This window comes from Gymnodraco acuticeps, unplaced genomic scaffold, assembly GCF_902827175.1.
Source record: "Gymnodraco acuticeps unplaced genomic scaffold, fGymAcu1.1, whole genome shotgun sequence".
Classification (NCBI taxonomy): Eukaryota; Metazoa; Chordata; class Actinopteri; order Perciformes; family Bathydraconidae; genus Gymnodraco; species Gymnodraco acuticeps.
The window spans coordinates 1,364,792-1,378,323 of record NW_022990398.1 but is presented as its reverse complement, the minus strand read 5'-3'; the positions used below and the strand labels follow the sequence as shown (position 1 = coordinate 1,378,323).

General features: G+C 39.9%; 2 protein-coding genes across 8 annotated transcripts in view; one reads left to right on the top strand and one right to left on the bottom strand.

The window, feature by feature from the left end:
• Positions 1-2,037: 2,037 nt before the first annotated feature.
• Positions 2,038-6,676, top strand: LOC117551676 (ATP-sensitive inward rectifier potassium channel 1-like). The gene is made up of 2 exons (XM_034224629.1): positions 2,038-2,215; positions 4,423-6,676. The coding sequence occupies exon 2, from the start codon at positions 4,441-4,443 to the stop codon at positions 5,560-5,562; it is 1,122 nt and encodes a 373-aa protein (XP_034080520.1). The 5' UTR covers positions 2,038-2,215; positions 4,423-4,440; the 3' UTR covers positions 5,563-6,676.
• Positions 6,677-8,296: 1,620 nt separating this feature from the next.
• The window catches only part of fli1 (Fli-1 proto-oncogene, ETS transcription factor), a 30,706-nt gene continuing 25,470 nt past the window's right edge, over positions 8,297-13,532 (bottom strand). For all 7 annotated transcript variants that reach the window (XM_034224718.1, XM_034224719.1, XM_034224717.1 and 4 more), the window contains 4 exons: positions 12,268-12,327; positions 11,861-11,920; positions 11,648-11,695; positions 8,297-11,487 (listed from right to left, as the gene is read on the bottom strand). In XM_034224718.1, coding sequence (XP_034080609.1) covers positions 10,958-11,487; positions 11,648-11,695; positions 11,861-11,920; positions 12,268-12,327 — 698 coding nt within the window. In that variant the 3' untranslated portion in view covers positions 8,297-10,957. The remainder of the gene's footprint in view (positions 11,488-11,647; positions 11,696-11,860; positions 11,921-12,267; positions 12,328-13,532) is intronic.

Genomic DNA, 13,532 nt, shown 5'->3' with positions numbered 1-13,532 from the left:
GGTGCTGATCTCTCAAACATGTTTTTCATGTGCTAATCAGCTTAGTGATTATAAAAGCACTGAATGGTTTAGGCCCAAAATACATTTCTGACCTCCTGCTAAATTATGAACCATCCAGATCTCTCAGGTCTTCAGGGACTGGTCAGCTTTCTGTCCCCAGAGTCAGAACTAAACATGGAGAAGCAGCGTTCAGTTATTATGCTCCAAATATCTGGAACAAACTCCCAGGAACCTGCAGGTCCGCTGCAACTCTGACTACTTTTAAATCCAGGCTGAAGACTTTTAATTGAACTATTCACATCTTAAACTGCACTGTAACTTTTAACCATGTAATTTTTCTTTTAATGTTTCTTTTATTAGCTTTTCTTTTTAATGACTGATTTTAAATGCCATTTTCTTAATGTCTTTCATTTTTTGTAAAGCACTTTGAATTGCCTTGTGTTGAAAGGTGCTATATAAATAAACTTGCTTTGCCTTGCCTTGCCTTGTGAAATTGCAAAAGTAAACATCTATTAACAGTCTCAGTTTATAACAAAAGTTGCAGCAGGCAGTAAAAACAGGTAGTGAACAGTAGGGTCTTTAATGTGTTCATATGTGGACAAATTGTTCCTGTTTGTACATTAATGCAGTGTATAATCGCTTCAATAATGCAATTTCTACCATTTAAATGGACCGATTCACCTTCACAGATTTTATTGACAAATACAATTATTATATTTTACCTGTCATAAAATGTCATTAAATATTTGCTTGTTGTGTCATTATTAGTTGCTGGCAGTCATTTTCTCAGATTGCATTGCTGTCAATCAATGGCAGCCTCCACAGCTCTTAAGTTGCTAAACCTGCCCAGCAATCAGTGGAGCTATTTGGTGAGGTGGCTATTCGCAATCCTTTTGTGTGATATAAAAGAGATTACAATGACGGGGGTTGATTAACCAAACAGCCAGTCATTTTGACAGACAATTCATCTCTTGAATAAAAAAGCTTGATACAAAAGGCTTGTCTTCCTTTTACAATAGCATGTAATTAGAAAAATAACCCAGAAGCCTGTTCTTGTTGTGTGTCAACAGTTATGTATTGTGGCTGTCAATAGAATACACATTCTGCAGCATGTAAGGTAATACTGCACGCCACTTCTGTCACTTTCTTCTGGGAACAATAGAGTTGAAAAATGACTCCCATCACAATTCACAACTTTTCTCCTCTCAGCTTTCAGAGCATCCTGGATTCACAAACTGATTCAGCTCCTGAACAACCCTGGGGAGCAATCTGATTAGATATGGAGCATCTTCTTTTTGCATCTCTGCAGATTTGCTGTCTCACAGCATAACCTATTTACGGCCACTACAATTCATCACCATACAGCTCTGTGGTTCGGGGGGACGGGGGGAAATGTTTGTTGCTTGGAGGAAGACCATTGTGCCGCACTAGGCTGTGAAGCGCTGATTTTTGATTAATAAAGACAACGGGATGTGTTGCACATGTTTTTATGATCATTCTCAGAGACGGGGAAAAAAACATGTTTAAATGAATGTGAGTTATAGGCTCTTTTCTAACATGGGCACATACAGTAATCTAGGAACAACATGCAGTGTTGTACCCTCCTCCGGCTTTACAGCTTACATCTTTACTACTAAACAACAAGAAAAAATGATGTTATCCCAAAAACATACCAATAAAGGTGTGTATGCCTATAGTAAATACAAACATAGTCTTTCATGCAGAGTATACAGAACATAATGGTTTTGCATTTACATTGTAAACATTCCCTTTTTCTTAGAATGAGTGCAACTGTGAGAAAAAAGCTTACTTTCAAATATATCATAAAATAGGAACAACCAAAAGAAAATCCAGAGCAAAGCTCAGACTGGGAGTGTGGCGGATAAAGGTCAGCTTGGCCCTTGGTGCCAGGCGTATGTGGGGTAAACATCTTATTAGGAGCGGGGGAAGGATATGCGTGTGTGTTCTGGGGCGGAGGGATGCTTGATGTCTCTGTGGGCGTAAACATCACCTGGATGAACCCAGTACAACGGGACGTGACAGTATAAAACCCACAGGTGGCGGTGAACACGCATTATAGGAGGACACACCTTTACTGTCTCAATCAATTGTTAAGTAGAAACACACAGACGGAGACAGGGGAAGGTGGAGCTGTGTTTTGCTATTCAACAACCTTTGGATGTGCTGCAACCTACTTTCACTTCAAACTGAAGAGGTGAGTTTGAACTAGAGAAATGTGCTTTCAGGGTAAGATATTTGATTGTTTATGGTGATAGTGTGATGTCTTGTGTGAGAAGTTCAGTAGTAGTGCATTTGATCTCCTGTAAATCGGATTGCCACTGCGAATGCTTTTGAAATAAACAAAGGGAAATATTTTTCTACAACTTTTTCTTTGTTACTTAAGCTGTAATGCACTGACAAATGAAAGCATTTAGTACAAATAAGGCGTTAAAGCTCATTAGTGATGTATTTCAAATAATCTCTTTTAAATCAAAAGTTGGCCAACTGTTCAATCCATGCTGCAGCTAGAATTATGTAACACATATCCTGCACATAATTGTGGGTATTATTATATTAGAATGAGCCTTAAACATTTTTCAGAATTATAAGGAAAATAATTAGGTAGTTTAAAAAAGGTAAGTCTAATATTGATAATCTTTTTACATACTTTCTTGTCTGTTTTAATTGTTTAATTTAACTTTTGTATATTACAGTGGGAAATAAGTTCAACATTAAATGGGTCTGCAGTAAATAGATAGTAAAACAATATACAGGGTAAATCCAGATCTACAAAAGTTATAAGAGTCTCAAAGCTTTTAATCTAAGAGACATTTATTTGAATGCCGCAATGACTGCATTTAAGGTACATTCAAGAAGACTGCATCAAGTAAAGCTACAACAAAGTCTAGTACAACTAAAACAAAAATAACATAATGAACACAACATAATGCAACACATTTAAGTCTATAAATTCAGATGTTACATAAGGTCGACATGCTAGAGTTGTCATGAGAGTAAAGTAGAGTGAAAGTTGTGTTTCCAGTATATTCTGTGGATGCTTTTTAAGAGTCCATTTCCATTCTTCGCCCAGTTGTTTTCCAATGCAAAGCAGTCATTTTGAGTACATTGTGAAACATACAATTAACATACTAAATAGCTGAAATGATTTAAGCATTTATCCGGTCACGGTATGAGAACATGCTGACCTAATGATTAGGTGTGTAATGACTAAGTGTGCTTCCAAAAGATTAAAGCTTGCAAACGAGCTACACTGAATAATCGTCAGGTTATTTTTTGTTGGCAAAATGACTGGATGTGAGCTTTAAGGGTTGAAAACAAAACCATAAACTCACAGCACTGTTCGTTGTGTATTTCTTCACACTCACTAACAAGCACACCATGATCCAAATGGGCAGTTTGCTTGGCTTGGCAAGAACAGAGTCCATACTTGTTTGGAAACCTCTGTAAAGCCAATACTGCCAGTTACCATCCATCAAGCGCCAGAGTTATGAGAGCTTGAATACATCAATGACTGTTATGTCTGTGAGCAGCTGGGCTCCTAAATTATTGTAATGCCACGTTTATTTTTTGCAGCATTACATTCTAGCAAACAAAGCAGATCCTTGTGTTGAGACACTTGCATGCGACCAAAATCTTTTGGGTTTATTCGAGGCACTTATGTGTTACACTTCATTGGAAAGTTTTGTTTCCCATTAGCTTCAGGTCTTTACTTCAGTGCTGCCTCCACCCAGGATTATAGCCTTTCAGTTAGGATTAAAGCTGCAGTGGGACAGAGCGGCTTGGAAGCATGTGAGACTGCAAATACGCAGGGAGAGTCAGCAAAGTAACCAGGGGAGAGGAGTGACACATTTAGAGCAGGAAAACAGGACAGATACTGACATTATATGTATTATTCTCTCTGTACTCATGTACTGATGTACTTAAATTACTAATCTTGATACTTGAAATACCCCAAGTTTTAATACTAAAACAATGTTCACATCAGCTGACCTAACTTGTTTGATTCCTTTGTTGTACTAATCTGTCCTAAATATTGTATCTTGTACCTCACCAACTGTGCTTATAAACGTTTGATCCTTGGCACAACATGTGCCTGCACGTCCTCCTGTATCATCTTGACATTTTGCTCTATGACTTTTGAATTTCAGTATTTAAGAATGAATGTAACATCAAATATTATTGCTACCATCATTTTAACCTGCAAGTTTGCGAATGACCTGTATTGTACAATGTTATTAGAACATTCTGTCATTGTTCGCACAATGTTTTTGGGCTCCAGATGTCTATTGTTATAGATTTCACATGTACTGAATAGTAACTTTTTGTATTTTCATAACTGTTCAAGTGACTGTTCAAGGTGCTCTACTTTGTACTCATTTGCTGTTTTCTGTTGTTTTTTAGGTCGTGGGCTTGTGAAAAATGTTCGGATCTCTGAACAAATATATCAATGGCTGCTTGGCGAGGCGAAAAATCCACAGGAACAGACTAGTGACCAAAGACGGTCGCTGCAACATTGAATATGGAAACATCAAGTACAGCAACCACTTATCCTTACTGGCTGACTTCTGGACCACCTTTGTTGAGATCAGGTGGCGTTTTGTCCTCCTGATCTTCATCGCCTCGTTCACCCTCAGCTGGTTCCTTTTCGGCCTGCTGTGGTACTGGATAGCCCGCAGTAATGGAGATCTACCCTGGCAAAACCCCAAACTAGACCACTCTCCATGTATTGAAAATATTTTTGGACTGACCACAGCGTTTCTCTACTCCCTAGAAACCCAGACAACCATTGGGTATGGAGGCCGATCGCTCACCCATAACTGCCCAGGTGCTGTGGCCCTTCTTATTATCCAGTCCCTCCTTGGAGCCATTATTAACTGCTTCATGTGTGGACTGATCCTGTCCAAAATCTCTTTACCCAAAAAGCGAGCAAAGACCATCTCATTCAGTAACATGGCCGTCATCAGCATCAAAAATGGTTCTCTTTGCCTGTCAATGAGAGTGGCCAACCTGCGCAAGACCCTAATGATTGGAAGCCAGATCTACGGCAAGCTGCTGAGGACAACAAACTCACCTGACGGGGAGACAATCATCATGGACCAGGTGAACATCGACTTCATAGTGGATGCCGGGAAGGACAACCTCTTCTTTGTGTGTCCCCTCATGCTCTACCACATGATTGACAAGAGCAGCCCATTCTTCGAGATGGCGGTGGACACGCTCCATAAACAAGATTTTGAGCTAGTAGTCTTCCTAGACGGCACAGCAGAGTCCACAAGCTCTGCCTGCCAAGTTCGGACCTCGTTTATTCCTCAGGAGATCATGTGGGGCTACAACTTCCTACCTATCATCTCCAGAAACAAGGAGGGCAAGTACAGAGTAGATTTCTCCAACTTTTCCAAGGTGGTGCCAGTGGCCACCGCACACTGTGCCTACTGTTACCACAACATCAAGGGTCACCATCACCACTCCAGAGATGGACATGACAACCAGGGCTTTGATGTGATCAATATCGATGACCCCCCCAGTGTCACTAAGATGTAAGACGCATTGCAATGAACAGTAGAAACTGTTACGGCCCGTCCACACTACAGCTTCAAAAAAAGCTTGGAGCTGGGCGTGTCTGAAGCTCGACCAACAACCAATCACATGAATCTCCCGCCCCTGACACACAAGCAGCGGTTTGATTGGCTAGAGCTTGTACTGGCATATGATTTGATTGACTGACGCTTCCACCGAAAGCTTCAGAAGCTTCAAAAGTTGAAGATTGCTCAACTTTTGCAGCATGAAACGCCAGGAAAGCTCCGCTCTGCTTCCCACAATGCAGTTCGGCGAAAAGTGACGTCACCCCATTCAAAGTGAATGGGCAGACGCGTTGGAAACCGTTTTTGAAGCTGTCGAAGCTGTAGTGTGGACGGGCCGTTAACCTCCCATCAACCTGCTTATTTGTTATTCTATTGTGTTAAACATAGATTAGAAAGCCGTCTGTGGGTCAGATGCAGAACTTGTATTTAAAAACCACACCTGTCACTGTCTGATGACAAAAAAACCTGTTCTCAAAAGTGAGGTCAGGCCATGGAAGATTGTGAAGCTACAATTCAACAACAGAAACAGAGTTTTCCCAAATACTCTCCTCGGGGATTATACATTGTGTGCATTTAATTTAAATGAAGATGATTGGTTCGTATTTACCTCTGGCTGCAGAACAGGTTTACTGAGTATAAAGAGGCTGAATAACTATGCAAATGTTTTGCCCCGTGAATAAATCCTTCAATTACTTGAAGGACCAACATTGAAGGCCATGCTTTTGACGAGGGTGAAGAAAATATATGGTGGTTCTTTTAATAATGCATGCAGCCTGCTGTACACAGAGACACTTCGACTTGAACCATTAGAGTATGTTTAACTATTCAGACATCGAGGCACTAGTAAAGGGCCGGGCTCAGGGGCCACTCCTTTCAAACAGTGGGTGATTTACTTGTGCTTTTCTACTTGAGTGAACACATTGCTAGAGAAAATCACTGTCCGGAAACACTTAAAATATGCCTGCATGCAGCACTGACTTTAGTACGGAAATCAATTGTCTATGTTCTTGTTACGTTTTGTTTTGTTTTTTATCTCAGGGGAAGTAAATTAAAGGCTATTTTTTAATAAAAAATGTTTGTGTTGTTGTATTAATTATTCTCTAGATAACTGAGCCTGAATGTCACATTAGGACTGTGATCAAAAAGGTGAAAGTGGCGTAATGACAGGTGCCAACCCCTATCGAGGCTTTTCATATGTAAACAAAGCGAAGTTGTGACAGCAAACAGGGATCCAAACACAAAAGAGTGGAAGTGTTTGGGAGACAAGAGCTTGCTGCCCATTATTTTTCCTGCAGGTCATGAACACGAAACCAGATCTATCCAATTAGAGAAATTACAGCACATAGTGTACGCAAGAATTAATTGAGATTTAGAAGGTTTTGTTGAATGCCAAGGTCTCACTAAAACCGCTCTAATGAACTGCGTGTGATATGTGTGTGTCTGCACCCAGAGATGTTGCTGTAGCAAGTGATAGTATAATAAGTAGGACTCAGTAAAAGATTGTGAATATTATTGGCAATCATATGAAGAGACAGAGCAGCTTAAAGATGATGCCTCATAGACAGATTTTTTTATAAAAACAAGTCTACAACAGTCCCTTGGCGGATGTTCTCTGGGTATGTGATTCATATTTTGTCTACATGGTTCACGGAAACTAACATATCATTTGGCAAGGCTGTAGCTGTCATCAAAGATACACACAGGTTGTTACATTCCCAACACCCATGATTTGAATCTGTGCTCAGAGTTACTTTGATGATGCAAAGAGAAAACACTCAGGAGAATTGACGTGCAGCGGCCTAAAGTGCTTTTACACCTACAATGTCCTCGTTTGCTTGTGGCCTTGAATGATCTGCTGATACAAACGAAGATAGGTGTAAACATGGTTTGTCACTGCTTTTGCAATGACAAAATGTAATTTGTAATTATCATGGCAAAAATATTGCGTCATAAAAAGGAAGCCTGTAATAATGCTGCATTATCCTTCCTATTTCTTGTCTAACAACCGGAAATGATTTATTTGAATTACATTTAAATACAACATTTAGCGCGAGTTTATTAATTTCTCCGAGCTAAAATGATCATATATTATCATCATTACTACTTGTTGATTGGGGTGGACATTTTTATTTTAATATTTTAAACAATGTTAATGTAATTCAACAGCACTACAAATTCTACCCTACAATAATTACTAAAGCTAAATCAAGAACAACAGTTACAAAAAGCTGAACGTTATAACCTTCATGAAGATATGCATTATTACATTGATCTTGTATTATACTGCATTAGGTGTACCTACTGTAATAAACCTGCAACATTTCAAACTTGTACCTTTTCATGGTTAGTTTGTGCATACGTACATTTGATTACATTTCAATCAGATAACAAGCCTGCAGGGATGATCAAGATAAAGCTGCATAACCACAAACTGTGATGGTCACTTTTTCTTTCCTAAAAGCACAACTGAATCCAGTCTACAATTGTTATTTGTTCCTTGTTATAAGCCGTTTTCTTTCTGCAGGTGTAAATAGTACATGTTCAGCTTCATAAAAAAGCACTGAAATTATGCAAAGACGCATATGTAAAGAAATATAAGGAGGCGAAGAAAGGCACTTTGAAAATATGTAATTAGCTGCTTTACTCCCCAAATATTCTATCATGTGAAGCCCAGTCAGGAAATGGAAGATAACTTGAGAGGTAAAAACATTTATTTTGTCACATTTCCCTATACAAAAGCCCTTTTTCAAAAGCTATTACTTCATACATTGCAGGAATGACAATAATAATAATACATTGGTTAATTGTAAAAATTATACACATTTATATATATATATATTTATATATATTTGTTATCCAAAATACAATGCATATACGAAGTAGCACAGTTCCCTTTTCATTGATGATGCTTGTGAAACATGGAGGTTAAGGGTACATCAGAACCATTTCTTTATGCTACAAATTACAATTTCCCTTTTTTTTTTTTTTTTAAAGCTATAAACTTTCAGAAACTGGTTGTGGATAGTAACACTATTTGTATTGTTTTGCATAAAAATACCTGAATTAGTTAAATGAAAAGCTATTAATTCCAGGGCTATTTGGCTTAAGAAGTGATTCAAAATGGTGCATCCATCATAATCACGTAGAAGAGAGAAGTTCCAGGCTGTTAGATTATGATTCAAGCAGGCATTTGTGGTTTTGGGAATACACGAAAATATCTTGTGCACATAAAGATACTTATGTTACAACCAAATTTCAGAAATAATAACAGTAACAAGAAAACAAAAATGATACAATGTATTGCCCAAATGTACAGATATAAAACGTTTAACATGCTGAACAAACTACTTAGCAGAAATGGACTTAAAAGGTTTGCATTTTTGACCGAGGTCAACTCGTATTAATTCTCATGACATTTTATACTGTGTCACATATGAAAATAACTCTGCATAATTTATACAGTAAGTTGCTTTAATGCCTAGTTGACTGATGCTTATAAAATAATAAAAAATAGGTCTGACAAACGCACAGCGTTTGCGAATCTGAGGATTTCTTTGTTTCATCTCGTCATACTTTTTGGTTTTTGTTCTTAAACTACTCAGTCCCAAGTAATTTATTTTCAAGTGTCCATATTCAGTAACTCTGAAGGAATACTTTGGCTATTAACAGCTTTGAACACCTGAAGATGGATATGTATTTAGACATGATACTTTTACATGATGATGAAATCCTGACTTGAGATTCATGTGCATTTTGCTGGGCTTCAGATCAGTGAGAAACTAACATTCAAACACACATGCTGCTCTCAAACTAGGATCCAGCCCTGGTAAAATGCAACCTAAACTGTCTGCTAACATTACATAACGCTAGGCCACTCCTCTGAGCTGACATATGGAGGAAGGAGACACTGTGGCAGCCGTTATTGACAGAGTGCACTTCAAAATCAAAAATTGTCAGATTTCTGGTGAGACACGGATATAGATCATTATGAAATGTACTACTATTCATTAAAAGATTGAATGCTGTATTGTGTATAATGAATATAAAAGATATAGTATAAAACAGCAGTTAAGGCACTGTGAGGATAACATCTCTTATTATGCCATGTACTAAAGCTGGATTCACTGTAAGACACTTGGGATAAAAAAAACATACAGACTTGTTGTTTAGACAACATCTCCAAAAAAAGGCACTTTCATGTTTTGGATACAGAAATGTACAGCAAACATGGTGTTTAAAATTAAGGACTTTTTCATTAGACAGAATGAAAACATCTGACAAATTTTGATTTTGCTGCAGGCGATCCCTTTCACATGTGTTTCACAAACCAGAAAACATTCACATTAATACTGACATGGTCGAGCAACAGAACATCTGGAAATGGCATGGCTGAAGGGTTAACAGCATGGCAAACATTTAAAAGCCTAGTGTGTGGCCCCCTGAAAACATCTGACCTGGGTTGAATTATTGTTGCAAATTACTTCAATTCAATCTTGACTCAGCTTCCGCAGCACACTCGAGTCAACTGCACTCGTCGCCCATTTTGAACTCTGCACACAACACACAGAAAGATTTTAAAGTAAGTGAGTTCACCCAGGTCAGCAAAACATACAGCGCTTCCTTCTCTGGCGTTTAACTCTTCTCTAGCCTTCCAGTTTGGAGGATAAATAAATTTGTGAATGGCATATTCCAGTTGCCAAATTTCATTCAGTGCTGAGAAAAGTCCATCTCTTTGAGAGCTCCTCCATGTCCAGCGAATTCCAGAAGACTCTCCACACACACATAAAACGATGCAGATGGACAGGCGAGCAGACGGAGACAGTGGAAACAGAAGATGTGGTGGGAACAAGAAACCCCAACAAGGCCGTAGACAGGCAGAAAAGGCAGATGCTTAAAGCGTAACGTGCATAATGTACTGAGGAGGATGTAGATTGAGACCCATAAATAAAAGGCCCATGTCTGGTGCTGTAGCTTGGCGAGGAGGGAGACAGGCTCGAGTTGTTCTCCTGTCCTGCTTTGGCTTTGGGGAGGTTTTTTTAAAAGGTAAAAGCTTTAGGAAAGAGAAAGAAACTTAGACGCACATCCAAAAAGCATAAACAAACAGTTGCTAGTCCGGTAAGGGTAAGTAGTATTCCATTTTGGACCATAGCATCCAGTTGTTTATATTTTCTTACAAATATAAAAAAAAAAAAAACTCTCCATCAATTTTCATCATCCTTCATTTAGGAGCATCATTTCTTCAGAGGACAGACGCCTCGATCAAGTCAGTCTTCATTGGTTCTGCGTCATTTGGGAGTGCAGGTCAGCAATTGTGGACTTTATTTTGAAAGGATTGGATGGTCAGAGTGGAAGGTTTAATAATAACTACCCAGGTGGGATGGCACGTGGGTGTTGGGGTGGCGGGGAACGTTTGGGTTGGGGTATATGCCCGCAGTGGGCGAGCTCCAGTAGGGAGCGGTGGGTCCAAAGAAATTGGAGGAGGTGACGGGCATGGATTGAGGGTGTGGCGATACAAAGTTGACCTTCTGCTGGTGGGCGTGGTAGGAAGGCACATAGGCTAGGTCCGAGGGGTACTTGTACATGGAGGATTCGGTGGGGTGCGGCTGCAGCGCCTGAGCAATGCCGTGGAAGTCGAACTTGTAGGCGTAGCGCTTGCCGTGCACTTTGGTCATGATATTTTTGTCGTAGTAGTAGCGCAGCGCACGGCTCAGCTTGTCGTAGTTCATGTTGGGCTTGCTCTTGCGCTCACCCCAGCGCCGCGCCACCTCATCAGGGTCCGTCATCTTGAACTCGCCATTGGTTCCCTCCCAGGTGATACAACCGGCGTTGGCGCTGTCAGACAGGAGCTCCAGGAGGAACTGCCACAGCTGGATCTGACCTGAACCTGATGGTGGACACACACAAACGGTGATCAAAGATGCAACACCATAGATGAGCATCATTATAAACCGGAACAACTCATTATCTAGCCTGCATCGAGGGATATACTGTGTTGGAGAAACTTCCATGATAACTGCCTATTCAGATGTATAGTAAAGACTTACCAGGGTTGGCTAGGCGACTACTGGTGGGGCCCAGAATCTGGTAAGGATCTGTGGACAAAAGGAGAGCTTGTTGGTCTACACACTGATTACTGTGGTGACACACAGTAATGAGGAGACATAAACACGTAACTGAGCAACAACTGATGACAACAAATAATGATGATAATTCAAAGGAGTGAGTTTGAAACATAACGTTGAGATTGTTAGGGTTACCTGGCTGAGGTCTGGGCTGCTCAGTGGACTTGGTCACATTCTGAGGAACCACGGGTGAACCTGCAGAGAAAATAAAAGCAATCAGTGGAAGACAACGGGGAGACGGAAAGTGAGAGGGAAAGAAGGGTGGTTACAGATACAGGCTACATATCTGAGGCCAAAATAAATAAGTGTACAGAAGCTGTAATCTTCCCACACGTCTAGACTCTGTGGATGTTGGAACTGCCTCTAAAGTGTGATACAGACAGATAATGTTCACCATATTATGTGAGCCTACTTTCTAATCTGCATTGTACAGCACCTTGTAACTCAGTTTTTGCATTGGCCCTTTATAAAGAAAGTATCTTTACTTTCGTACTACTACTCGTCGTCTAGATAAAAACACATAATGACTTTTGTGCCCTCACCTTTGACACTGTGCATGTTGTTTGACCAGCCTGTCCGCCGTACAGCATCATATGAAGGGTCTGACAAAGAGAGGAAAGAAAGGAAGGCAAAGTTTGAGTATATTTAAAGAAAAAACATTTATTTCAAAGAGGCTAAGAAATTGTGTATACAATATTTAAATGTTGCTGTGTGGTTGGACTCCATCTCACTGTGTGCTAGCCTATTACAGGACTGCAACTGTCGCAGCAAAACATTGGGAATGCAGTGCCAAATGGCATCCATAAATCTATCAAAACATCGTTCTAGATGCCCTTCACAGGATACCTGGACATGGCAATGTGGTTTTGTTTGGCTCGCTGTGATGCTTTAAATATAGTAGATGGCACAATCTTAACGGAGAACAGTTGGTTGAGCAGCTTGCAACACTCTGACCACAAATAAAGGGACTGATGCAAATGATCGTACAACAGAGACACACACATAGACAATACCTGCGCATGATACCCACTCTCACCCCTCTCCCCACAAGAGCAGCTTTTATGAAACCTTGACATTGGGCCAAACTGGCCCAGTTAGCATGAGTTCTACCTGCTGTGTGTCTGCACTTCTGAGTGTTACGCTGGACAGTATCCAGTAACAATCAATTACTCTGACACAAGCAGACAAAACGGTATTCTTCCCATGGCATTGTCTCAAAACAACTTGGTACACTCATAGTGCACCTGGGCAGCACCCTTAATGGGTTTGTTATGGTTGTGGGCTAAAACAGTTCTATCAGTTGCCAGAATACATGGAAATATGATGCGTTGTGTAGCTAGATGGGCTTTGCACTGTGTTTTATGCCACATGCTATTCACAGTTTTATCATGACCTGCACATCTTTTTGTCAGCAGTTTCTCCCAGAGGGCAGAGACAATGTAATGGGGATGTTGCAGGGATACAAAAAAGGTGTTAGAAAGCCAAGCGGCAATCCATTTCCCATCAGTGTATGTAACCATTTTGAGAAGCTGGCTAATTGACAATGAGTTGGTTGTTCGACTCAATCCTGCTATAGCAAAGTGGACACCTAATTAGTAATTGCTAATAACTACTCAGTGTAAAACCAGTGTGGATATCAAGCATTTCATGGCTGATAAATATCACCAGGTGTTTCTGTCTAGCATTGAAAAATGGTGGCTTACATCATTGTTCTTTTACAAAACATGCACGATTAATTATCAACCTGAAGAGATCATTTCAGTATTTTTGTTTACAATTTCAAAGTGAGTGAGTGTGTTGAACCTTA

What these genes read in the sequence shown, in the direction of transcription:
- LOC117551676 (XM_034224629.1), top strand. Translation starts at nt 4,441, where the DNA reads ATGTTCGGATCTCTGAACAAATATATCAATGGCTGCTTGGCGAGGCGA.